The sequence below is a fragment of the Xylocopa sonorina genome, chromosome 13 (assembly GCF_050948175.1).
Source record: "Xylocopa sonorina isolate GNS202 chromosome 13, iyXylSono1_principal, whole genome shotgun sequence".
In the NCBI taxonomy this organism is placed as follows: Eukaryota; Metazoa; Arthropoda; class Insecta; order Hymenoptera; family Apidae; genus Xylocopa; species Xylocopa sonorina.
In genome coordinates, this window is record NC_135205.1 from 3,919,108 (window position 1) to 3,945,216 (window position 26,109).

At 50.6% G+C, this 26,109-nt stretch overlaps 1 protein-coding gene across 1 annotated transcript in view; it reads left to right on the forward strand.

Moving 5' to 3' along the window:
• Hth (Meis homeobox homothorax) overlaps positions 1-25,715 on the forward strand; it is a 438,429-nt gene extending 412,714 nt beyond the window's left edge. The window contains exons 12-14 of the mRNA XM_076906279.1: positions 4,152-4,210; positions 24,708-24,876; positions 25,416-25,715. Coding sequence (XP_076762394.1) covers positions 4,152-4,210; positions 24,708-24,874 — 226 coding nt within the window. The 3' untranslated portion in view covers positions 24,875-24,876; positions 25,416-25,715. The remainder of the gene's footprint in view (positions 1-4,151; positions 4,211-24,707; positions 24,877-25,415) is intronic.
• The last annotated feature ends 394 nt before the right edge of the window (positions 25,716-26,109 follow it).

Here is a 26,109-nt window from a genome sequence, read left to right on the forward strand (position 1 = left end):
AATTCGACGTGGAAGAGAGCCTGCTTTATGACTCTATCGCTCGCAGCGCTTGGCAATTCGAGACTCGACGATTCTTCTTGTTTGTTTTTTGTTTTTTCCTTTTTTTTTGCGCCAACGTTTTTCGTTTTCCTCTCTTGGTCACAGTTATAAAGTGTGACTATGTTATTTTGTCCGTGGAAAATCTCGCGTTTCGTAAAGTACAGTTCCATTCAACGAAGATCAGCTAATTGCAAGTATTATTTTCTATTCTTACGAGACTACAAAAGCTAACATCAAAAAAAAGCGTACGAGATTCTCTTTATGCTGGTTAGATCGCAAAATTTTTCTCCACTCAATTGTTTCGCTCCGAGGCGAGCGATCCTCGAGCAGATCAGCCTCGCAGATTTCCGCGTGCTCGATAAGCGAAAGCATTCTCTTCATTCGTCGATTCATTCTGTAATGGGCAATGATCACGGGGAACGGCTGTTCGATCCTCGCTAATGCGAAAGCTCGCTGTTTGCGTCGCATTAGTCCGCGGTTCCCTGCTACACCGGCGAAATTGATTACCAATACCAGCTAGCCCAGGCCCCGTCCTGGCTCCCGACTATCGCGCGTTCCTGCGCCCGTGCAGTAATGATGTTTTGATGCGAGGACCCCGGTGCACCGCGCGTATCGACTGCAGTTAACTAATGGAAGCTCCCCGATAATTGCGAACGCCGCCGGAGAGTAAATGTTGCCAGCGCGACAGTAATCATCGTTACCGCCGCTGTTCTACCACACCGCGAAACGAATCCGTCCGCGCCATTCAAAAACTCCACAGTGAAAACAGTACTTCGTTTCGCGTCCGCGACTAGTTTTTTCCCTGTACCTTCTCGAGTGGAGGATTCCAAAGGAATTCCACGGTGAAAGCAAAGGAGCTCGCGTCTTTGGCTTCTAGGGACGTTGAAGCAGAATGCATATTTCTGAACCGCGCATAAACGCAGCAATCCAATTGGCAAGTCACTGGGTGTTTTCTATGAAAACTAAAATTATTTTCTGAATCCATTACGGTTTGAAGGGTTAGTTAAACGCGTTTATTAAACTGTCCCGTGGCTCTACGCAGAGAAGGACCATGAAAAATTCAAATTCGGATTGGAGGACGATGACGAGGCGACGAGTGACGGGGTTTGTTTCGCGCGGCGAAACGGAGATGGCCCCCTGCAGGGTTCATAATCAAAACTGCATTAAAATCCTGAAAGCGGCCGCGAAGGGCGCGGCGGAAAGTGTTTTGTCATCCGACGGGGGGTGTCGCGTACGCAATATGCCAGCGCCTAACCCCCTTTTTACTCGCGAGTCGAACAGCTAGATCCACGGCTCGTAAACCGATAATTTTACCGGGCCATTACGATCGCGCGCGATAACGAAGTCGTAAAAGGCGCATCTCGCAGCTCGCTCGAGACGCTTTCCCGCGAGAATACGCTCGAGCGTTTTAATCGCGCCTCGCTCGATCGCGCTAATAACCGTAAAAACTAATTTCCGATCGACGGCTGACGATGCCAGTCGCGACGCTCGTAAATATTCGCGCGAGGACGATGAAAGTTATCGAAACTCGAAGAACGACGCGATCGCGTCGACCAATCAACAGTTATCGCGAGAGACTCGCGGAGCCCAGCTCCGCGAGGAGGCCATCGAAGTGGCAGAAACGACGGGACCGTTTGCCAGCCGCTACCTCGACTGGAAAATTTCATCCTGTCCGTTCTATGCGCGACGAGCTCAAGTTTTCCGGTGGCGAAGATATTTTTCCCAGTTTCCATCCCCCTACGCTTCGAAAGAAGGAACGAAAGAGAGAGAGAGAGAGAGAGAGTGAGAGAGATAAAGAGAGAAGCGGTTGGGCAGTTGCCACTGGCCTTGTCCCTCTCTGTTCTCCTTTGGCCAGGGGCTGCGCGCCATTGTTCGGGCGATATTTCAGCCACGGGGGTGGTTGCCGGTAGGGTCGCGCGGGGGTGCTCGATGGTAGTCAGCTGGCTGTGACACGCCGCCAAAGGGGAACCAGAGGCGTTTAGGAGTATTTGGGGGCTGGAAAGGGGCCCTCGGTTTATACAAGCTGGGATACTCTTTCATCCAACGATAGCCTCGACTTTGAGGGGACCCGGTGTTGCGATCCTCCCGCACGTTTACACACCCACTGGACTGCGTCCCGTGTATACGCCACTTTGCACGTTCCACCACCTTCATCTTTGTTTCGTCTGTGGTTTCTCATCTTTTTCACTTCTTCTCCTTCTTCAATTGATTCTTCTTCTCCTCCAAGCATTATTATCGACATCTACCGCTCGTTCGCGCGAACGATCCAACTTCCCCCAACGAAACGCGAAGTTTTCATCAACCGCGACATGCTCGACTTCCGTGCAACTTCGAATCGGTCGACTGAACGTATCCACCGAGGCTTTGGTTAATTATTATTCATAAGACTCGGGGAGAGTCGGCCAGGCGTGAGGCCGGGGCAAGAAAGATGCGCCGCGAAACAAGAGGGGTTGCAAGCTGCCACCGCGTTCCTTTCTCTCGACGCTCTCTTTCGCTCCTTCCCGCTCGTCGCCCATCGGAACCATGGTTTTCCACGACGAGAAGGGGGTGTGCTCTCGAGTCAGTCGAGCAGAAACCCAATCACTTCCGGCGTCTGCGCCCATTAGGGCGCCGCGACGCTGACGTCGGCTGACGTACGCCCTTTTCGCCCGTCTTCCTCTCTCTCTCTCTCTCTCTCTCTCTCTGCCATCGTTCTCCCTCGTTTCGCCTCCTCGTGGGCTGCGCCACCCCTTCCCCACCCCTTCTCGTTGGACCTCTCCCAACCACGAAATAGACCGCAGATCTATTGTTTGGAAAGCGCTCGTACGGAAGCTCCTTCACCGTGGCTAATGACGTATCGAGGATGCCGGCTCTCTTCTTGCCTTTCCGCCTCCGCTGCGTCCCACGCCGTCGACACACCGCCCCCTTTTTCTTCGTTGTTAGCGGGATAATAAGTCGCAGAGTCGACCGGGTAGAGTCTCTGCACCCTTAAACTCGCTTCCTCGACAATTTATCGTTGAGTTCACGTCGAACGGGAATAAATAGCGTACAGATACTTCGATTACACGTTCGATCGATTTTGACTTGCAGAATTCGCGGCAGTGAATACCGTGGGACGATATTTTTCTAACCAGCGCTAGAAATAAGGAAATTCTGGGGGTAGAATGGAGCGAGGGAGGAACGATGATCGATGGGGGTAGGAAAGTTCGATTCAGGGCGGCAGTGGCGAGCGCACCTGTAGTCCTCTTTCGGAGCGTGCATTTCGCCCGGCCACTTCGTCAAATTAACATACACGATTCGGCCGGAAATTACGTCCGACAATTACCGACCTTACGCCGATGAAATATCGACGGTGCCCGCCCCGGCGCGGCCAAATTGAGATGAACGATACATCGACGTGTACGCGGTACGCGCGTCCCGACCGAGCTTTCGACCTTATCACGCCGATCGCCTAATGCCCGCCGCCTATGATCCACTGATCTACATAATGAGTCATGAATACGTCTGGCTACCTGACTGCTATCGTTATCTCTGATTACCCGAATAGATTTCTTGCCAGCCACGCTGCGTTGCCCCGGTGATCCGTGCGCCGCGGCTAAATGACCGATGTTAAGACACACGTTCTGTGTTACGACATGCATGGAACCACGTAGATATGGTTCGTGTGTAGTCGAGATGATTTTCTTTCTCAGACACGTCGATGCATGGATTTTGAATTCATCATCGAGCCACGAGGAAAGGATATTTCGCGCATCGAGCGAACGCTCGAATTTCCACTCGCCTGTTATTTTATATAATATCCGTCAATCTGACGCGTTTCATGTATATGATGCTTCGCGTTTCTGGAAATTGTAAATACTACTTTTTAGCGGTTCGCGTCGACTTTGATTGACGCAATGATATTGATACGGAAATCGAAAGATTATTAAAGCGAAACGAGCCAACGTTGTAACCAGAAAACCGTGTTTTAATTACGTCCAATTAATATCGACGCGATTGGTTGAGGGTAGGTGTACTGAATCGATACTCGTGTAAATCGAGCGTCGAATATCTCTCTAGTGTATAGCTAATTTTGTAAGACGATGTGAGTTCCGTGCGATTTTTCTAATTGGTCACGTTTCTGTTCGTTTCAGGTTCATCAACGCGAGGCGTAGAATCGTCCAGCCGATGATCGACCAGAGCAATCGAGCCGGTAAGACGAGCCCAATTCTGTCGACAGACCCTTACACACACACATACAACACCGAAGACGCGTATAATTTCATGTCACCTGTGCCGGGCATGCATCACGGATACGTTTATCCGGCTTATCACGAGGGTTACACTCCTGGCCCTTATCGCTTGACGTAGATCGATGCGTCCGAACGAAGGAATCTAGCGTGGCCATAAGCGCTCGTCCGATTAATGCCTGCTTACTAAACTAAGATCGTTCAATTAGACGCTTCACTTAAGCGTGCACTCGTTCAACCAAGAGCTTACTATTTTATTCAATATACTATCGTTAATTCGTATTCATCATTATATCATTTATAGTTCAATCTTTACGCTGTACTAAACGATCACGTTCTTATATTTACCCCTTCGTTACTTAAACGAATATATTAAGGAGATTTTTTTGTTTAATTTCTAGCAGAATTTTTTTTAGCAAATTCATTTTACTCTTACTCCTAGAGAATCTATCTCTTGTTTAAGTTTATTTTATTAATTCAATTTATTCGCTGTATTCTCTTGTTACGATTAGCTGTATTACTTCCTGTTGTCGATGGACAATTGCCAGTGGCAATTAGCCGATACCATCGTAACTGGGTTCCGTTTCGAGTTAAGTTAGCTCTCATTGAAATTAGACGTAAGATCGAACGCCTATTGTAGACGCTGGCGAGAGAATCGAATTTTGAAAACTGGCAATCACGTCGCCTGTTAATTCGCCAGCCCCTGATTCGGCGTAATCCGGCGAGGAATTGACCGCGACGTGTTGCCCGTGTCGCACGCTCATGTAATTCAGGCAGGCTGGGAAGTGCTCCGTGTTTTCCAACCGCCGTGCCCACCTTCTGATCATTTATCAATAAACGAAAAACCATACCCGAACCGTATTAACCGGTAGCCAGTTTTGTTCCTTTGGCGGAAGCCAATTATCCCACGGTGACTCGATTATCGTCGATCGTAATCGCGCGGCACGCCTCGACCTCTCCATTTTCTGTCTCGTTAACGATCGTATTTGATTCGCGCGCTCGATTACATCTCGTCCGGAAACAAACCACGTTTTCTTAAATTGACCGCGACTCGAAGCGCAACAGTCGTTCTCAAACGACACGAATGAGCGAGAGTTAAACTCTCGTACGATCACTCTTTCAAAAACACCTTTCGAGGATTAAAAAAACGCAGTGTCAAAAAATCCGTCACGACTCTGTGCGAGGCAATTCGATGCCACGATCTGAAACTCTCTCTTTCTCTCTGTAGCTAAGGGAAAAAGAAGCGTCGAAGCAACGAAGAGGGTCGTCTGGTGGAGAACATCGATCCTCCAGTTTCCCTGGCCGTGTAATCTGTAAAGACGTCGCGTTTACGAGGAGGGAATCACTTCGTTTGCAGTAAAAGGCGACAACAACGGTTACCTAGCCCAGGGTTAGGGGTTGCGAGGAGTCGCGTCGCTCCTCTCCGACGGGGTTCAAGGGTTCGCCCAGTGATTCGGACGATGGCGGGAGGGCTGTTTCGTGAGGGACCCCGGCCGGGCGAAAGGTGGATAACGTTCCGGATAACGTTCGGATAACGGCGGGATAATTGGTAACGGTGATCAGACCGAGTTTTACGAGCAGCCAACACGCCTCCTCGTCCCACCGCCACCCTGGCCCGTGTCTTTTTCGACCTTTACCTCCGCGTTACGTCTCTTTGTTTCGTCTCGTGGAGAACACAGTCGCTGCGGGGGTGTTTTCTCTTGGTTAAACGGTGGAAACGAAGGAGAGAGGCGGCTCGTATTTTTACGACTGCCTCCCTCATAAACACTAGCTGAGTTACGGGTTGTTTGTTTCGGGTCGGACCTTAGCTTTTGGGGTGCTTTTACTTACTGGATTTCCCGCAGTACTTTGCGTAGAATGTGTTTAAGAATTTTATCGAGAACTACGTTGTTTCATATCATTTTTTGATACAATTTATGACTTTGTGATGTAGTTAATAATGTTAAATTCATCGTGTTCCTCTCGAGTTCGAAGCACACGGTCAAATTGGTCGATTTAAACTAAGAACCATCGGTTTGCCAGCGAATAGGGTAGCTGGGCTCCAACGCGAGCACGCGTGCAACCTTGCAGTGGTTCCAGCTGGAGAAAGAGCATCGGATAGGGAACTAACGAGCCGAAATGTCGCCGTCCGCATCGGGAGTAAAGTGGAAACCCGTGTACGGTTAGATTGTCATTCCAAGTCAATCCTGATCACGGCCGCTTCGCAACCCCTTTTCCTTCGCGCGTTACCAACGCCTCCACCGACCTCCTCGTGCAAGACTTCGCCTCTCGAATTGAAATCGATGGTGTTACGTGAGAATCTCGCGGACTCTCTTGTCGTGCGACAGTCCAAGAAAGAATTCACACTTGGACGCTGACCTCTTGCTCAGAGTTGAAAGCTTCGATATAAAAATTTGCGAACTCGACAAACTCCACGTCTCCCTTAACCACCAACGCTCCGTCACCTACCCTCGATCGTTCTCTCTGTCCTTCGATCGTCCATTGAAACGGAACACCGACGCGAGCCACCAGTTCTTCCTCCTCGACTCGAAAACTGGGACAAGAACCGCGTCGAGGGATCTCCGTAAGGCTCGTCGCGGTCTACCTGGTCGAATCGTTATCGAGCAGAAGCGAGGCATGAAATCACTGATTGCGTCGGTTCCGTCGTTATCGCCGCGCAAGAACACGCTCGCAGGGGCTGAGCGCGAACGAGCCGCGGGGGTTGGCGAGGGGAATAATAACAATGGGGCCGCGGGCCACGCGGAGTCAATGCGGAGCAGCTGCGATCCGCGTAATGAAAGTATGATTGATGATCGAGTCGACGCGCGTCATTAGCTCGACACGAAGAAGCGCGACGCGCGGAGGATGCGCGCCTCCCTCGCGGCCCTCAGCCCCGTCGCCCATCAACGGTTCCTCGATTCCTCTCCACGGAGATGCTGCTCGGAGGCCGCGTCGCCTCTGAACGTGTTCTGAATTAGCGGCCCATGCCGCCTAATACAATTCGAACGAGCACCTCCGTTCATCCCTCTGCTCCTCTCCCCTTCCTCTCTCTCTCGTCGAGCGTAATATTTCCGGATAAAAGAACATGAGAAATGACGCGACTCGCGCGGCTGCGATTCCAACGCGGCGCTCCACCGCGTCTGGCGATTAGCGCTTCGAGCGACTCCTCGTGATTGCCGGGGTACGACTCAAGGGGAAATCAGATTTCGTGGCTTTCGTTTTTCACGCGCGCTTTAGACGCTCGCGAGGGAAACTCCTCGATGCTGCATAGTCTTGCCGTTGGTTCAGCTGGCAAATTGATATCCCAGCGACAACGAACGCGACGCGTACCTACGACGAGTAACTCGACACGAGTAACTCGCGCGAGTTTAATATCGCTAAGTATCGAGACGAGATTGCTCCTTACCGCGAGTGATTAATGTGTCCGCGGTTAAATTGCAGATACCATCGACGCGAAGACAATTATCGATCCGGCCTGGCGAGTAAAACGTCTCACCTGGCTCGCGCGGTCTGAAAACAGCCGGACCCTGTCTGGTGGTTTTCGACGATCCACGGGGGACCTGGGCCGTTTGAAAGATACATTTATCTCGCTTCCGTTCGAGCAAAATCTGCCCAGGGGCCTAATGCTTCGGCTATTAAGGTTTAATGGACTGCTGATCGTCCGAGAGAGTCGAGGGAGGGAAAAGGCGAGCGGCGTCGGGACTCTCTGGTCCCGGTGGAATCGGAAAAATCGACGGGAACGATAGGGCGAGTTCCGTGTGGCCTCGCGAATTTTTCTTCCTGCTCGAACGACCACCATGACACGCTTGTGGGGGTTTTTTTTTTATAGAAAGAAAGCTCAAGGAATGAATTCTGAACCGAAGGAAACTCGTTCGACTCGGTGTATTAATTTCAAGGGGTAGTTTTTTCGATTCTGTTGAAAACTCTCGTGACCTCGCATACATTGGGGCGAGGGAATCCTCAACACGTGTCCCCTTTGAGCGGTACGATGTATAAAGCTAATAGAATCCGGATCCAGGGAGACACAGTGGCAGCTTGTACGTCGTAAAACGACGCGTCGCGGGTTTATACTTTATAGTTTGAGTGGCCGTCTGTGTATCGCCCGTACGATCGAATGGGGTAGGATTTAAAAGGGATCGCGGTTTCACGACCGGTGTTAGGAGAACGGTGGCGTTAAACCGAGTAACGATTACTTCACTGCCTATACGTACGACTCTGTGGGTTCGTTTAATTTTTCAGAGTAATTTCGAGCGAGAAATCAAGCGAATAATGGGAATACGATTTACTGAAGATTATTAAGGTGATTTTAATATTCGATTTAATCAGAGTAATAGAGGAATTAATAAACGCTAACTAGATTAGAATGGAGCGGCAGAGAGAGAGCGCGATTAAAATAAGATTTAAGGGTTATAAATGTGTAGCTTTTAAATTTCTTATTCGTCTCTCTTTTTATAGCGGCTCCATTCGCTGGTAATATTTTAATAGAAAGGCTCTTTCACTGTACTATAAAAAAAAATATTTCAATATCGCGGTAAATTGATTAGCGAGCCTCGATATACGCAATTGCACTCCCGTCGCTGCGGGCGTCAATTTTATTCTTTTTTTTCGTGTTTTTTTTTTCGAAACGTCGAATAATTTATTGCCAATGATCGTCCGGTGTTTTCGCGCGTTTCAAACGCTTTTCGCGCGGCTCCAATCAGCAGATTGCGGAGCTTTGATTCCGTAACGGGCCGTAATCGAATTCAATTTACGCCGTTTGATTCGAATGCGTGTTGTAATATAATATTGCAGCCAGAGCGAGAGGCGCGGGGCACTGTTTTTTTGAGCAACGCCGCGAACGCGGATCCGCGCTAATGGGAATTGGCGGTCGCGTTCTGAAAACACGCGGACAAACCCCGACCCGATCGTAAAGCGACGTTGAAACGCAGAAATTTTACATTGTTCCGCGTACAAATTGGATGGATTCCGAGAAACGACGGGGAAGCGAAATTGACGGGGGAGCGTTGCGGCGTTAAATGAAACGACGCTAAGCAGAAGTTCCCGCTCGCTTTGAATGTTCCTTGGAAGCCATGTATAACTTCGCCCAGCGCGTACCGCACGATTGCTTATCGCCACGATCGATATTCTGGGGAATCGAGCGATCCGTTCGATACATAAACGCGAGAGAACGTAATCATCGCAATTTTAACACCAGAAAATGTTCAACTCCTTTTCTCTCTCTCTCTGCGATTTAAACGATACGTCGCGCGAGTAGCTCAACGAAGACGTTGAACTTTCCAAAAACGCAACGTTCTCCAGCTTCGTTCCATAATATGCGAAGTGGAATTTATTTATTACGCTCCTGGACACGTGTTGTGCGAGAAACTCTCCCCTGTTCCTGTAGAGTGGAACGTTACGTTTCTTATCAGACGTTTCACGCGCGTTCTCTCAGCTGCAGCCGGTGGGCTGGCGTCTCGACGCGAACGTGTGGACGGTAACACGGTCGCCAGCGTGCAAGTAACGCTGCCGGAATCGTGGTCCCTTCGCGTGTTCGCGAAACGACGCAGTAAAAACGTAACAGCGGCCCCCGAAGTACCGTAAAGCTGTGACCGTACGGTGCATTTCGTAACGATGCCGCGATAAAAGGCGTCGGCCGTGCTCGCGCGAGCAAACTTCCACCGCTCTTTCGCCTCTCGTTCGCGTTCTCCAACAACTTGTTCGCGATAGCGCCGCGGCCTTCGTCGGGAGTTCCTCGAACGCATCGCCGCGGCTGGAATTTCAGGACCCCCGTAATTAATTGCATTTTTTGCGATCCCCGTGAAACAAGATTTTCTCCTCTCTCGTCGCACACGCGCGACTTATCGAGTTTCTAAAAATTCAAAAACAATAACCAGCTGGAAGTAGCGTATCACCATATTGAACCGTGAACGAAAGAAACGATACAATTTGCATACATCCGTGTTCTAAACGCGGGTCCATCATTGAAACTTTCAATCGAACCGGTCGTCCCCAGGTGTACCCTATCAGTCATCGTCATCCGCCATCTTTAGTTTCCTAGAACACAATATGGGATATCCCTCGCGATCAATCTCTCCGCGACGGGTTTAGACACAATTTATTACAATCAATTCTTCATATTTCATTTCGAGCCCTTCCACACGGTCCTCCTAGTGCGTCGTTCTCTATGTCCGCGATTCCATGTTTCGTCCAACCGATGGAATAAAGTCTTCGAGCGCAGGATCTCCGTTTCCCGGTACCAGAGACGGGGCTCGATTTCCCGGCAGTCGTTCGTGACGAACGATTTACCGCGAATCGTCCGCAGTCCCAACAAACAAGACCCTCCCCCTGGCTCGGTTTTACGAGACGCTGTTCGATTTACGCGTACGTGGAAACGCGAGAGGGTAAAGGAACCCGGCGACGGCGACGAGGTCCGTCGAAGATATCTTAATTGCCGGTTCTGCTTATTATTCCCGGCGTTCGTCGGTAGCCAGGGGGGTCAACGCGAGCTATGGGAGTTCAGAGCCGTAGATCACGGCGAAAGGTCGGCTTCGTGTCGACCGCGTGCCGTCTCTATCCCTCTGGCATCGCTGAGACTCCTCCGAGACGGTTTCTTCGGTTTCCTCGCGGTGCGTTCACTTTCACGGTAGCTCGATTGTCGTTTACGATCCGCTGATGCGCGTTCTCCAGTCCTGTCGAGATGGACAGGTCGAACGACCGTGACCACTGACTGGTAATAGCTCGCGTCCCTCGCTGGACCGAATCCACGGGGCATCCGGCGATTAGTGTTTAATTGGCCAGGCTGTTTTTAATTCAACCGGTCGCGTGCGTGCGCTGTAATCGCGTTACGGACTGATCCTAATCGGATAGGGTTGGCGAGGACGCTTTGGGCGGTTTGTCGGCGGCTGGGACGCTGGTTGGAGCCTCTTTTCCGTGAGAGAATTTTCGTACCATCGACTGCTTAACTATTAAACCACTGTGCTTCTTTTTACGTCTGTTTTTAACAATTGGTTCTATACATTTTGTTCTACGATTATGTCAGATACAAGTATTCGATGTCTCCCTTGGAATGTCACCGAAATCCACCAATTTCCTCCCCTAAAATCAAGCTATGGAGAGGCGAAACGATCCAGACGTCTTAACGAAACGACCAGGATCAAAGATCCCACCGACGTAACGTCGGATATTCGAAATCGGTTCGCGAAAGAAGCAGCCCCTTACGAATCAGCCCGCGAACCATCCGTCACGCAACCCGCTGAGAGGTCTCGGTTGATAACGCGCCCCTATCTCTCTCTCTCTCTCCCTCTCACCCTCTATTGCACGGGTATCTGACCGTGGAAAGAGAGAAGGTCCCTTTTCGAACCGTGGCCATGGGTCCAGTTCGAGCTGTATAAAACGCGCGCACGGTACGTCCACTCCATCTCGCTCGTGGGCAGCACCCCCTTGCAACCCCCTCGGTCTCCAGGCACATCCGATTCCCCTTTTCTCGTCGTTCTTCCCAGCCGATCTCCCTCCATCTCGCCCCCACCTCTGCTGGCAGTCGCGGCGGATCGGCTGGCGTTGTCCCTTCCGCGCTGACCATCAATCAAGCTTGTCAATTTGTAATGGCGATTCTCTGTGTCCATCTCGGGAGAGCGAGGTCCAGATACCCCAGCCCACACGGCTCTCCCTTCTTCCACGTCCCGTCTCGTCACCTCCACCTCCGTCCGGTGCGGTTCGATCTCCGTGCCACTCTATATCTGGCTAACTCGTCGGCCAAGGGGGATGCTGAGGGGGGTGGCGGGCGATCGTGTGTGCGTGTATATACACTCTCTCGTGCTTTCTTTCTCCCCTTGGCTCTCTCTCTCTCTCTCTCTCTCCCGTTTTCTCCGACGATAGCTGGACACCAGTCCGCTGTAAACGCTCCCGCTTGCCGCTGATGGGATATCGGAGAGGAAGAGGGCTCTCCTCTCCTCGAGTCCGTCGAGCGTCACCCCTCTGACCTCGCGCGGCCCATCGACGCGCTAAATAAAATGGATGTCCCCGGGTACGGGGCTCGGAAGAAATTGCGAACGACCCCGGAGAGTCGCCCAAACTCACGTCGCGTCGGGTATCGTCATCGGAAGCGTCGATGTTGACTACTCAGCGTGTCGCCTTAGGCGTCGCTTTTCATTCGAGGGCAGTCGAACAGGGGTGGTTTTGGAATTTTGTTAAGCTCAATTGTTTTTTTTTTTATGGATATCGTGTAGTTTTATATACGCGATTACTGAAGATTTTGTCGTATAATTCGGTTAATTCTGCTGGAATTAATTAGAGATCGGTCTTATCGTGAATGGAACGGGGTGGAATTTGAAACGTGTACCAGATGATTTAAATGATCCAATTTAACTAGCTTTAAAGGTGTCTAACGGGGTCGTATGCTTTTTATCGCGCATCGTAACTCTGTAAAATTCCAGAGGAATACTTGGCCCGCCTAGTAAATATAACCCTCTCAGGATCCTCGAGTTTGAAAGCTGTAAAAGTCTTAAAGCGAATTTACGGTCTGAATAAAACTGCCTAATGAAATAAAACGCTGTACAGTTTCTCTTTCTTTCGTGGTACAATTGCAAAATCGTGTCGTCGATATGTACAAACATTCGCTCGTGGTTCACACGGAACCCGCTCACGACGATACTTTAACATTCGACTCTCATTGCGGGAATAAAATTAACGATCCATTTCTGGTGGCATCCTCGCAGGTTCTGTGTCATTCCTCGCCGCTTCGTGTAACGCATTCTCTGACGAATAAGAGGCGATATTTCATGGCGGTCTGCGAAGAACGATCGCGATCGAGGGGACAGTTAAAAGAGAGAGGACGATTTCTGCCCTTGCCTCGGCCTCCACGGCTATGGGTGATCTTTTTTTCTCCGCGTTTCGTGTCACGTAGACGTGATATAGAGTTACTTAGAGTGCCCTCCGCGCATTACGGCCCCGACGTTTGAAAGGTGCCGGATACGGCTCCTTATACGACATAGATCATACGTTAATTGAAATGGGGTGCATGAGCGGCAGTGGTCGAATACAAACGATCGACTTATAGAAATGTTATTACTCGACGGAGGGTGAGTAGAATCGGGACAGCTTAGCCGGGGAAAATTGCATCCGGTTCTGCTGGAGTCTCGACCAACGTGTGTAAGTCTTCAGTGATTAAATGTAAAATTGAGCAGACGTAGGTTCGTATTCTCGTATACATCGATGAATAAAAAACGTGTGGATTCGTTTCACGTGTCTGTTAATATTGCTGACGCGATATAAAAGCCTCGTGTGAAGAGATAAGTATATCTCTCGAGCAGTTCCAATTTATTTTCAACAGTTAAATGCAAAATTCAACAGTCCAATTGGTATTCCTGGATATGATGATAAATAAAGGATATTATTTTATATCTTTCATAATATTGCTAATACGAAATAAAAGGAATGATTACCCTTCTGGAATTCGCACAGCGTACGCTTCTTCGCCTCCTTTGCATTATCACGAATCTATTCTCACTTTAAGATCTCCGTTACCTTTAAATCCGTCTTGAATAATGTATAAGCATCCATCGTGCTATACCAGGATGAACTTTTACAGGACAGGTATTTAAACCGCCAACAATAGAAACCTGTTTTTACTTTAAGAACTTCAACAGGTATCTCGAACCGCGTTGTCGCGAAACGCCGGTCGTCATTTCGCGCGGTACGATCAGAAGCGCTACCAGCGTCTCGACACGATTCTCGCGGTGTCTCGTCAACGAAAACAGAACCGCGCGTGTTGCATTCGTAACGCGCGTCCACCCCCGTCGAATACGACGCGTCGACTAATTTCCTCCAGCGAAATCCGTTCCCATGTAAACGAGCCAAGAGGTCCGTTTCGTTACTGACCGCTCGCGTACGTGTGCAAACCGTACCAGCTGGGGTGGTGGCACCTCGAGCACGGAAATGAAGTCTTGGACGGTCACGATCGCTATGAAAAGATAAGGTCCGAGTTCTGAGGGGGGTGCTGGACGCTGGCCACCCTCTCCAATCCCACGCCCCTCGCCGCGTCCCATTCTCGTCTCCGCCAACTAGATTTTTCATGCCGTGGATCGCGTCCGGTGTATCAAGCCGTACCCAGAAGGCTGCGCGTCGTATAGCCACCGCACGTATCACGGGAGGGTGGAGACCTATCTTATCGGCGTAGCCATAATGGCCTGTTCTATCTCATCTCGAGTCTCGTTGACCGTTTGCCCCTAGACCACTCTCGCCATCAACGTTCCACCGCGGTAATGGCGGCCAGGAAGAAACCTGGACTCGCTTCGAGGGACGACGGACAGGGGGATGGTATCACGGAAACGCATCGACGTCGTTCGCTTGGCTGTTAAGTCGCTCTATCGGCGATCGGAACGCTCCTCGATTCCGCGACCCAACATTGATGCCTCTTCTCGAGAACTTTCCTTTTTTTCCCTTCTTCGAAAGTCTCGTTCGGTCGGAGAAAGTTGTATTCTTAATTCAGGGTGTTTCGTTGGACACGTGTTTCGACTTGGGATCGCGTTGGTCGATCTACGATTTCCTTGCTCTCGAGGTACGTTCATTACCTCGCGTTTATTAGACGATTAGAAGGACGCGCAGTCGGGAGGAGAATCTTTTTTCCGCCGCTGTAACGGTGATATTTGGCCATCTTGGGAGTTCTTCCGTATCCCCAATCTATAATTCATTTGATACATCGGTGGTCCCTTAAGAAATTGAACGTTAAGTGGTCACATCCGTGGCGATATCAGTCCTCTCGCGGGACGGACGTACGCGAGAGTGGCCACTGTGGCTGATAAAAGAAAAAGAAGCGAATGGAAGAGGAGCATCCACGGATTACAGCCAGGGGAAACGTCGAGCGTCGAACCGAAGTTGACTCGAGCCGGAGTTACTTCGCGACATTTAAACGAGCAGCCAGCCGCCGCTCGGCTTATTTATGCCCGTCGTAAGGAGAGACACTTCCGACGTTTGTGGCTCTCATAACCTCCGTTTATTGACACTGTTAAGAATGCTCTCTGTAATCCACGGACGTAGCGCGGCGGTCGCGTCCGCCCGCCTCGTTAAAACCAGTAATTCCCCGTCCAGGATCGGCGGCGCATCATTATTTCAATGGCCCCGTCCGCGCGCCCCCGCCTCGCCTCGACGACCTCTCGTGTAACATCGCTGGATCGAAATTGAAAGTAGTCGCGATGACGTTTGACTCGCGGAGACGTTTTGATTAATTGACGCGCGGGCAAGGTGGCGAGGCGTCGAGACTTTCTGTTTGCTGACGTCCACTTTGATTCCCCGTGGGAGTAATCAATATTCAGAGGGGCAAGCGATAGCCCCGTGGTCGACGTTTAAAAGGTACTTTTATAGAATCCTCGCTGTATTATTTCGTTTATCCATCGAATTATTCTAATCGTCTCTCCCTCTCGCATATGCACAAATCGTATCGTCGTTCATAAATCATCGACGTAAAGAAAAGTGTACGCGCGCATATGTAATTGTGCAGTCGTCACTCGACGATTCAACTCCGCTTAACGGAGGGATTTACATTCGAACTCCTCGCGTTTAGCGTCAGAGGCTGACTTTTTATAAGATTGTTCGGTTGTTCCGAGGATGTTAGTGGACGTCGAATTCGATGAATATTTTATCCGAAAGGTGATTTATCAGCCGATGGTTGGCCGCAAACCCCGAGAGACGCGTCCCTTAACGATCGAACGGCGACAGGAAGTAACGAGCATCCTCCTCGACTTTAGCTTCCGCGTAAACCGTTTCCCATAAACGTGGAACAACGCTCAACCTGGCGGAGTGGGTCCTAAAGAAACGCTCGCAAAATTGAACGGAACAACCCCGCCGATTCCTCTTCGCCCTCGAAAACGACGGCGTTACCTCGATTCGCGCCATATGGCGCGGCTGGTAACCAACCGAGGAATCCCAGAAACGTTTCTAATCCCCAAATTCGGGTCGAAACACTCGACGGCACGATCGTCGCGCACATGTCGACTCGACTCTCTGTGCCCCTCGACGACAAAACAACGCGAAACCCGACAACGGTGCCGGGTCTCCTCTATCCCACTCCTTAATTATCATAATTTATAGCCACGAGGTTAATTAAAATATCTAAATACCGTATAGGCTGCACAAGACCCGATAATATATATCCAAGCGTCCCGTCCGCTTCGTACCTTATAAATATTAAGTGTTTTATGGACCTTGGCAATTCGCGTCCTCTCCTCCACCGCCACCCTCGCCTGCCACCCTCTCACTCTCTCTCTCTTTCTCTTCCTCCTTCTGACTATTCTATATCGATGCCTGGCTCGTTCGATCATTAATTATTTATCGCGTCAACTAAGGAGCCAGTCAGCCGCGAGCGTCGAGGGTTTCAGCGAATCTCGTTCCGTCCGGTGTCCAATCGATAGAAATTTATGTGGACTCGCGACAGAGGCGCACGGGGGTGAACGGTCGAGGGTTGGAGACGGGAAGAGAAAAAGAACAGCAGAGGCTGAAGAACTGGGTTAAAATATGCCAACGCTCGTTGGTCCGGGGTAGGGGGTAAATTAATTTCGGCTTGTCACGGGGAAGACATCCATAAATGCAGTAGCTTCTTTGCTGCCCCCATCCCCCTCGCTGCGTGTACTCGTTCCTCCTTGGCTGTTCCCTGGGTCTTCTCGTTTGCTCTCTCTTTCCCTCTCTGTTCCTCTCTCTCGCTCTTGCACTCCGTGAGATTGCTCCGCATCTTATACGACAAAAATCTGCCTGGTAATGCTCGTTGCTTATGCATTCGTAAATAAGTGCTTCGTTGAACGTGGCTCGCGGCGAATCGATATTGGTGTGTATATAGGGTGTCTTCTTGTTCGCTCGAGCCACGCGCTGCGGCCTGTCACTTCGACGAAACGTGAAATCGCGCGTGCGGTCAATTCTCGCGATTTTTAACCAGAAACCTCAACGAGATCCACTATCGATTTCGCTGTTTCTATCCTCTGTTACCAGCGCGTTTTATCGCTCGAATATTGGTGGAAAACTGAGATACCATCGTGACTTGAGGATCGATCGTGTTAGCGAAAAAACTCGAGACCCCAGGAACGAGAATCACCCGGGGAAACTTCTCTCCGACAACCGTTCGCCGCCCTCGAAAGCAAACGACCGTCACACGTAACTCCACCCCGGAACGGAAAACACGATCGCGTGGAATCCAATAGCCGTTCCAATTTCAGCGTGGAACGCGATCGAACGACCGGTTCGACGGCTCTAACGGCAAACAAAGGCGCGCTGGGTCCCGATTTCCCGGAGATTTCGCCAACGTTCCGGTTAAGGTGCCCTCGCGTGGTCCCCACGCGATATCCTGCTGGTGCAACAGAGCCAGAGCCGCCTCTCGATCGATGTCCGCCGGCTGGATATATCCCGTGAGCGGGAGCGCAGGAAAGAATCGAAACGGTCGGGCGGGGTGTGCACGTTAGGAAAGGGAAGTTGCTTGCTGGAGACAGCGGAAGAAAAATAGCGGAAGTCATCGACCTCCAAGGGGCTATATATCAGCGGGTCGCAGGGGGAGTCTTTCGGCTCTTTGTGCGCGTTCTCTTCCACCGCTGTACGTGTGTACACACGTGGTCGATCGTTTCGCGTGGACGTTCGTGCGTGTGCGCGAGGGTGAAGCTTCGAAGGGGTGTCCAATGTTAAAATCGTCGGTGAAAAACGAAGAAAGACGAATAGAGCGGACTGCTCTAGGAATCTGAGCGGGCAGTGCTAGAGTTTCGTCGTCCCAGCGAAGGGCAACGATGACCCGACTTCGGATGGGTCTCCCTGATGTCGCTTGGGTCCCGGGTTTATCTTAAATGAGACTCCCTCGAGGCTTAACTCGGCTTGGCAAGGCCAGCCGACCGCCTTGTACTCGCGCTAGGATATATCTCTGATTGATTAAATTCCTGCAATTACGCCGTGTCGTATATCACACCCAGCAACCCCCGGAGAGGTCGTTTTAAGTCTTGCTCGGGGAGCATTGTTTCGTCACTCGACGGGGTCCATCCAGTTGCGCTTCATGCGCTTCGTGGTGATGTTTCGAGTAGGAATTTTCATCTAAAGTTTGGCATTCGATTGGAAATTTTATTGACTGCGCGTGTACTTCGATTCACTGTCCATAGATGTTAGCTTGCGTTGCCACAATTTTTATCGTTGCGTCGATCACGCTACGCTTGGAGATCCTAACTTAATACTCGAGAAGAGGAACGAACGTGGCCTTGATTTCTTAACGAATGCCAGCCTTGGAGCGTTCTCAGACGCGGAACAATTCTCGCAGGCTAGAATCCTTTTCGTGAGAATAGCCATGGGATAGTACGAGTACTTTTCCGCTGGCACAACAGCGATTATGAGCCGCACGATGTCCGACGTAAATTACCGCGCGTTTTGACAATACGATGTAAAGGCTGCCGTGGCGAGCGGCGCGTGACGACGTCAACCGGTTTCCGGAATCGTTTCCATTAGCCGTTTTAATCATGCCATTTACGGATTCGAGCGGTGTGCGAGCGACAATGGTGCCTCGTAGCGGCGTCGATTCGGCAGAAATACATTGTGAATCCGTCACGATACACGCGCTGGCCTCCGTGACACCGATATTATTCTCTCCTGGCCCGACGACATTATCTCCTCGATCGCCGTCGAAACGAACAATACTAGGAAACGGCGGGACGACACCAGAAAACGAGGGAAAAAGCGAGACATCTCCACCGCGTGCGCTGAAGAGAGAACGAGAAACGTTGGGGCGGGGGAAAAAAAATACATCCACGCGGATAGTCGAAGGGATATAGCGTCGAGGAGAGACAGAGGGAGATGGATAGATAGAGAGAGAGAAAGAGAAGAGAGGGTGGGAGAGACCAGGCAGCAGGCGGATGAGTTATTAGATCCGGCGTATCCGGTATTGCGTCGCGGATGACCAATAGTTTCATCGAGGGATTGTTGAAGGTTCCGGAGCACATTTCCGGTTTCCGCTCGACGAATCACCCTCCCGTTGCCCCCCAACCCTCTGCGCGGTTCTTCTTCTTACCCGTGTCTCGACTCGACGACCTCTCGGAATTTGCTTGCCCGTGAATGGAGAAAGGGGGAGGACGAGACGCGTTCTGGCTCCCTCTGGTGTATCCACTAAGCGTGACGATTTTCCGTGGCTCGTTTCGTCCCTCGATTCGGACTCGAGGGCGGTTTCGCCTCTCCACGGATATTACCGTCATCTTACGACCGCTCGAGAGATCGTTTTCTGGTATGCGAGAGATGTATGTAGTTTCGGTTTCATTTTGGAGCCCTTGGTACGCACGCGAGGCTAGATTACTCCTTAGAAACGCTCGAGAAGGTAGTATTAACTCTTTCTTTGGTACGTGTTCGAGAATCGAGAGAATATCAATTTCAATTAACGCGTTGGTGTTCACGACGAGAGGTATCGGTTCGATAAATTATATTAAAGCCATACAAGCATTTGACTCTCGCAACGAGAAATCCAGAAGTTCTCAGGATATCGAGGAACGATCGAACGAACCAGGCGCCAGCGTACATCAACTTATCCCAAAAAGGGACAGACGGTATTCGAACCGGCGCGGAGTCGTTCGCAGTCGGTTCACCGTCGCTAATTAAGTCGTCAATTTCACCGTGAAGCTGGAGTGGAGCGCGGAGGGTAAGCGCGAGGCCGCTCGAACTTGCCGGCTCCTTTAAATCTTGCCGGAAGTTCGTTACTGCGCTCGACCAGGGCGCGAACTCCCCGTGAACCGACGCTTGTTACTTAGACTGCTCATATTTATCACGGCCCTTCTTCCGTGGTTTTCGCGCCGTTCGATGAAAGCTCCTGGCGAACTCCGCAAGATCTACGCTCCCGCCCAGGGGTTGCTCGACCCCGTGGCTACGAGCTAACTCTCACCTCGAGAGGGAACTCTCTCCTACTGGAAACTCGCTGTGTCGCCTGGGCAACTCTGCCACCAAGTTCAGAAGCCTTGGCGGTTCAGCGAGGCCAGGTTTCGTTTCACCCTCCCGACCGCCATCGCGGATATTCCGTCTTGGTTTGCGCCACGGCCTCGCCAGGCTTCGACCTCTTACCCGCTGGTCCCGTAGCCACGGATCCACGTCTGAAACGCAGCCAGCCATCCGGCTGGCGGGCCGCAGCCATAAGTTACTAATGTTGTTCCCGTGTTGGCGGGCGAGCGCGACGCGCACCGGCTGCGACGACGCAAACCGCCACCCCCTCCTGGCAAAACGGATTTCCAAGTTTTACCTCGTTTCCGAGGGGGATTATCTTCGCCGGTATAATAGATACGCTTTAGTGGCTGCTCGAAGGTGTCTTTCCGTGTTTTGCGGTCTCCACGAGCCGGCTGATTAAAGGTAATCGCGGGAGAAACTTGCGGAACGAAGGGGTTGTTTCTATCGCGTCGCGTTTCGCAAGGGATGGAGTCCTCCGCGTTCTCCGCTCTGAAACTTTCGCTGCTCTCTCGTGCGTCGATTATATTATCGATGAATCATTGCCTGTTCCGATTCAGGTAGAAGCAGTTTCAATTACCACGAATAGGATGGCAACGTGTATTCCCCTGTAACGAGGTGAATTTTAATCAGGTCTTAAATTTCAGAGTTATAGCGTAGTTGGTTTTTTTTTTTTTATTGATTAACAACATGTATCGATACACACCTCGACGTTACACGAGTCATAACGCTTTAGATTAATCTGCGGGGATACAAATGGGTATCGCTGTTAATTTGTAGATAATGATAGGGCGCGTAGGAGTGACTAGATTATTAGTCTTGCTGAGTTTTTCCAGCTACGCCGGGGTATCATTGACTACCGATACGTACGGCTACGAGAACCGTCTCATAAATTCCGCCAGTCGTTTCTGCATCCGCAGTGGCTCGCATAATTTATCATCGATTATAACGATGCACAGTTTAACGCGTCCTTATTAATCAATTCCCCGGCTATTTATTACACAGCCGGCCAATTTGTAATCGTCCCTAATTCGACCATTATTCAATTCTATAAATCGCTAGGCGTCAAAGAACCGAAGCATTGACACCCAGTGGCATCGAATAATCGCGCGGTCTGTTTACAGCGGGGACCGTTAAATCAAACACTTTTCGAACACTTTCAACAGATTGTTCAGGCGGTTCTAGCTGGCAGCGGATAAAGCTGTACTCTGATAGAAAGTACACCTCGCAACGATCCTCCACGCTGTCTTTGCTTCCATACAAACTGAAATTACGATATTCGAATTCCCTCGAAATCGTCTTGACCCCTTTAAACGACACCATCGAGTCTCTCTCTTAGTCGCATCCTCGACATACTTCCTCGCGAGTTACCGCGTCTGCAATTAACCTCCTCTCTCGAAATGAATGACCAGCCACCACGGTATTGCTCGTGGGTAGTTTCCCGCGTTAACCCCTTTCGAGGGGGTGCTCGAAAGGCAACAGCGTGGATATTTAAACGCTACGCTTCTGGGAGGCGCACTGAGCGTCCAAGGGATATTAATCACGTTGGAGAACACGTTCATAGAACCGCGATCGCGTGTCTGGAATTGATAACGGTCGCGTCCAGATCGCTGGGCACCCTTGGACATCCCGCGACAATCGTCGCAGGCGGAAGTCTGACCTCGTATCGCGAGCGTGGTCCCCCGCGAGAGACTCGTTACCAGCGTGCGCGAGAACGATCGGGCCTCGTGATGCCAGGACCCCGGCTAACGAACTCCCCGTACGACTCTCTGAAGTGCTATCTCCACGAGACTCAAAGGCGCCGTAAGAAGTGCCATTAAGGCGGCGATCATATCTCCCGATAGTTCGTCTTCGTTTATTAAACCGTGATGAGAGGAACGAGCGGGGTGGGGCCCGCGCTTGGGAAGACCCTCTCGAGGTTTTTGCCTGCGAACGGCACGGCCCCGCTGCGAGTCGTTCGGGGCCAACCTCGATAACAATCTGACGACCCGTAGAGATACCATCGAGCCTTTTGTTCTTGCCCCGATAGCGGTCGATAGCGGGGAGAGATCCTCGTGTAGACTTAATCGTTCGACTCGCTATACGTTGGGGTAGCGATGGGAGTAAGTTAATCGAAGGGTGCTCCTTCACTGAGAACGTAGTAGAATTCTGTTCTGTGGCGGTCTCACGATATTGTTGTTCTACTCGACTGGAATTCGTTATTCTCTTGATCGAATTGCTTCTATTTATTTCTTACTGTTTTACTTGATGTTCAGAGATCGACGCTTTTTAATGTTCAAAATCATCTGTTCTGTGGTGGTCTCACGATATTGTTGTTCTACTCGACTAGAATTAATTATTCTATTGATTGAATAGTTTCCACTTGTTTCTTACTGTTTTACTTGATGTTCAGAGATCGATGCTTTTTAATGTTCAAAATCATCTGTTCTGTGGTGGTCTCACGATATTGTTGTTCTGCTCGACTAGAATTCATTACTGTTTTACTTGATGCTAATAGATCGACGCTTTTTAATGTAGAAAATCAACGGATAATAATTTTCATAGCTATCGCGAAACTATAAATCCAGCAATGAGAAAGAACGAAATTACACTGGAATCGTATTCGTACATGAAGCCATTACGGAGTCCCTCGTTGAGATCGCAACACTTGGACGAAACCTTGCGATTATAACCGTCCAGCTAAAGCCAGTAACAGGTCTGCACCGATCGTTTTACAACCTCTTACACCTCGTCTGATCCGCGAGCGACGAGCAGAAAAACAGGAATCGCAGTAAAGATCGTCGCGCGACAAGAGAACGGGAGGACGAAATGTTCGATTCATTTCCCTGGCGGCGATCCCGCGGCGAAAAGGATCGGTGGGCGCCGTTTTCCAGCGATCGCGTCAACCACGGACGATAATCGCCGGTTTCGAGCGTCTTTCGCGGCGGAATGCGGCTGGGCATCGCAGCCGCCATGATACCGCGGCTAACGAGGAACGCGGTGCTCGTGGCGTGATTAAACCGCGCTATAACGCAGCGGGACGCTTCCAGGACCGGCACAATACGGGAAATTAAGGAATAGACCGTCGCGCGGGAGGCGTTCGACGGCGTAAGCCACGTTGGATTCCTCTCGTCTCGTCCCTTCGTACTTGCATGTGCAAACTGCGTCGTTAAGCGCAACCGGAGTGCCAACTCCCGATTATTTCTCGCGAATCGAAAGTAACGCGCGCGTCTCCTGGCTCGTTAAGTGAGAGTTCAGGCGAGCGAGCCGCTCGTTCCTTCGTGACGGAATGCGAGGTTCGCGTATAATCTTCGAGTACGTGCACCGTGTGTTTCTTAATACCGAGCCAGATCGTCGGATCGAACGATTCGCCTCGGTTTTATTCTCAGTAATAATAACAGCTCGCGATCTTTGTTTCTACTCGCGTTTCTCGATCGCTTTATAATCGAAAAATGGATAAACTTCGCAAACACCACGATCATTGATCGATCAGTAACTCAAGCAATTATTTTTGTTCGTTACAATAATTTTAGCTAGAAGCTAAGTTTCACTGCGATGATATCAAAGAACCCACTGTACGAACGCCTATTCGACAGGCAATAAATGATCGCACGCGAGCAATATCCGTGCCTCGTGAGAGAGAAAAAGAGATAGGTCCGGTCGGATTTAGCATAAGAAAGGCTTAGAAGAGTGTTCTCGACAATAGCCGGGGCTACGGCTCGAGATTTCGAGATGACGCGACCGGCTCTCTTTCTTTCCCCCCTCGCGTTTCGTTCTCCTCGTATCGGTGCGCGCCCGAGGGTGGGACGCAATCAGCGGCCTTGATTTATCGCGGCAATATACATTAAGATACCGACATTAAAACTAGGGGAGCCTCCCGTGGACTCCTGGCTCCATTACCGCTTACGAAAAGAGAGAGAGTGGCTGTCGTCGCGTCTACCAGGACCGTTTTCGAAACGACGAAGATTGAATCCAATCCTCCCTCGTCCCGCGTTTCGATGTTTTCCAGTCGAACTGAATTGTCACGCGTGCTTCCGGTCCCCGTCTACTAGCCGACGCTGGACTCACGAGGGGTTGCATCCACGGATACGTTCAAGAAACCCAGCTATTTCTCATATTTAGAAGCGTTACGAATTTCTATGGGAAGAAAATTAATTTTATCATATTTCAGATAATTGCGAGTAACTTTCCACAGGTGGCATGAACGCGTAAATATCACGAGACAGTCGATGTCACGAGGACCTTCCACTAATTTCTTCTATTCTCACAACTATTACGAAAACTTTAAATAAATCTCCGCATTTTGTCTTCTGTATCAAAGTATATATTCCCACTGATATTATCTGATACATTTCTCTAATTACGTCTGAGAGAATTTCTTGGTACCAAATCCAAAGAGGACCGTGACATCGACTAATCACCAATACACACAGCTCGTCGGATCCCTCGTCTGAGGAAACGTCGTTCGAGTTCGACCTCTATTTAAAGAGGCCATGGAAGAATCGAACGATGCTTCGAAGGGAACCCCGACCAGCTTTTCCAATCCCCCCCTCGCCGATTGGAGAACAGAGATCTAACCGTAGTAACGTGTAGTCTTTCCGCCATTGTCCGCAGGTCCGAGCGGGGCGTACAGTCCTGACGCGACGATGGGCTACATGATGGACGGACAGGCGGCGAGCATGATGCACCGGCCGCCCGGTGATCCCACCTTCCACAATCAGTACCATTACCCGCCGGAATACTATGGACATCACTTATAAAGGTACGCGGGAAAGTAACACGGCTGGTGCCGTGTCGCGCGGGTGACACGGCTCCCGGTCGAGTCAGGCGGCGGCGTTCGATAATCGAGTCGGTGACGAGCACGATGACGATGGAAAGATTGATGGGCAGGGACGAAGATCGAACGGAAGGTTAAATTGGTGGACATTGATGAAAACGGGTGGGCGGAGGTGATCGCTGGATCCCGCGGTACATGGAACGTTACTCTTGCGATTGGCGATGATCTCGTGTTAGCTCGCGTTCATTTTTCGGTTAATTACCAAAGCTACGATACTGGCTATTCGTGCTACGCGATCAGTTTCTATACTTGCTCGATCAGTTGCTGAGTGAACGTAAACAAATTGCGAGCTTACAAAAATTGTTCTAAATTATATATCGTCTCGTTAATCGAATTGTCAGCTAGAAAATTGTGAACAAATGTGAAAACAGAGGTTACGTGTCTCTCTCTTTCCATCGTACTCGATATGCGAGTTGTTGTAGTTAGAAGTGATTATTAATCCCTGGCGATCTTTCACGTTCCAGCAGTAGTCGCAAGTGAAGGTAGACGATGGAATGACGGTTCTTGCGGAACGGGAAACGTAGCAGCGTGACGGAGGCAGCGTGCTCCGGTCTGGCGTGGAGAGCAAAGGTGCACGGGTGGCAAACGAGGAGCGATTCGTCGCCCCCGGGCGCGATCGGCGCGGGAAAAAGCGGGAAAGAGGATTCTCGCAGGCGTCGCGCGTCGTGGCTCGTGGTGTACCGGGTGCTCGAAGGCCAGGAGCGCGGTTCGAGGCACGGTCGAAGCGGAGGGTCAGCCGTCCGGCACGGGTTCTGGCTCGAAAGCGTGTGCAGCGTCGCGGAGGGAGCGTGGATTCGAGCTGGGGGGTTGCAACGACGACGTCCTCGACGTTCGTCGAACGAGAAGCAGCAGGCCGGACGACGTGGAAGACGACCAAAACAGCAGACGGTGGCCGTAAAACGAGGATGGACCGACGTGGTGGAGGCGCGAGGAACCGGAAGCAAGATGGCCGAAGAGGACGGAGGAGGGTAGTGGCGGCTTGGCGAACGGGTGGCGAAGAGAGCCGCGTGAGGAAATTCATGTGATTGTTCTGTGTACAAATGTCGCGGTGTAATATTGTAGTGATCGAAGAATTTAAATGTTAAATTTTAATACGGTCGCGATCGAGCTATTAATTAATTAACGATTATATAGAACGAGAGGACAGGGGGGAAGAAT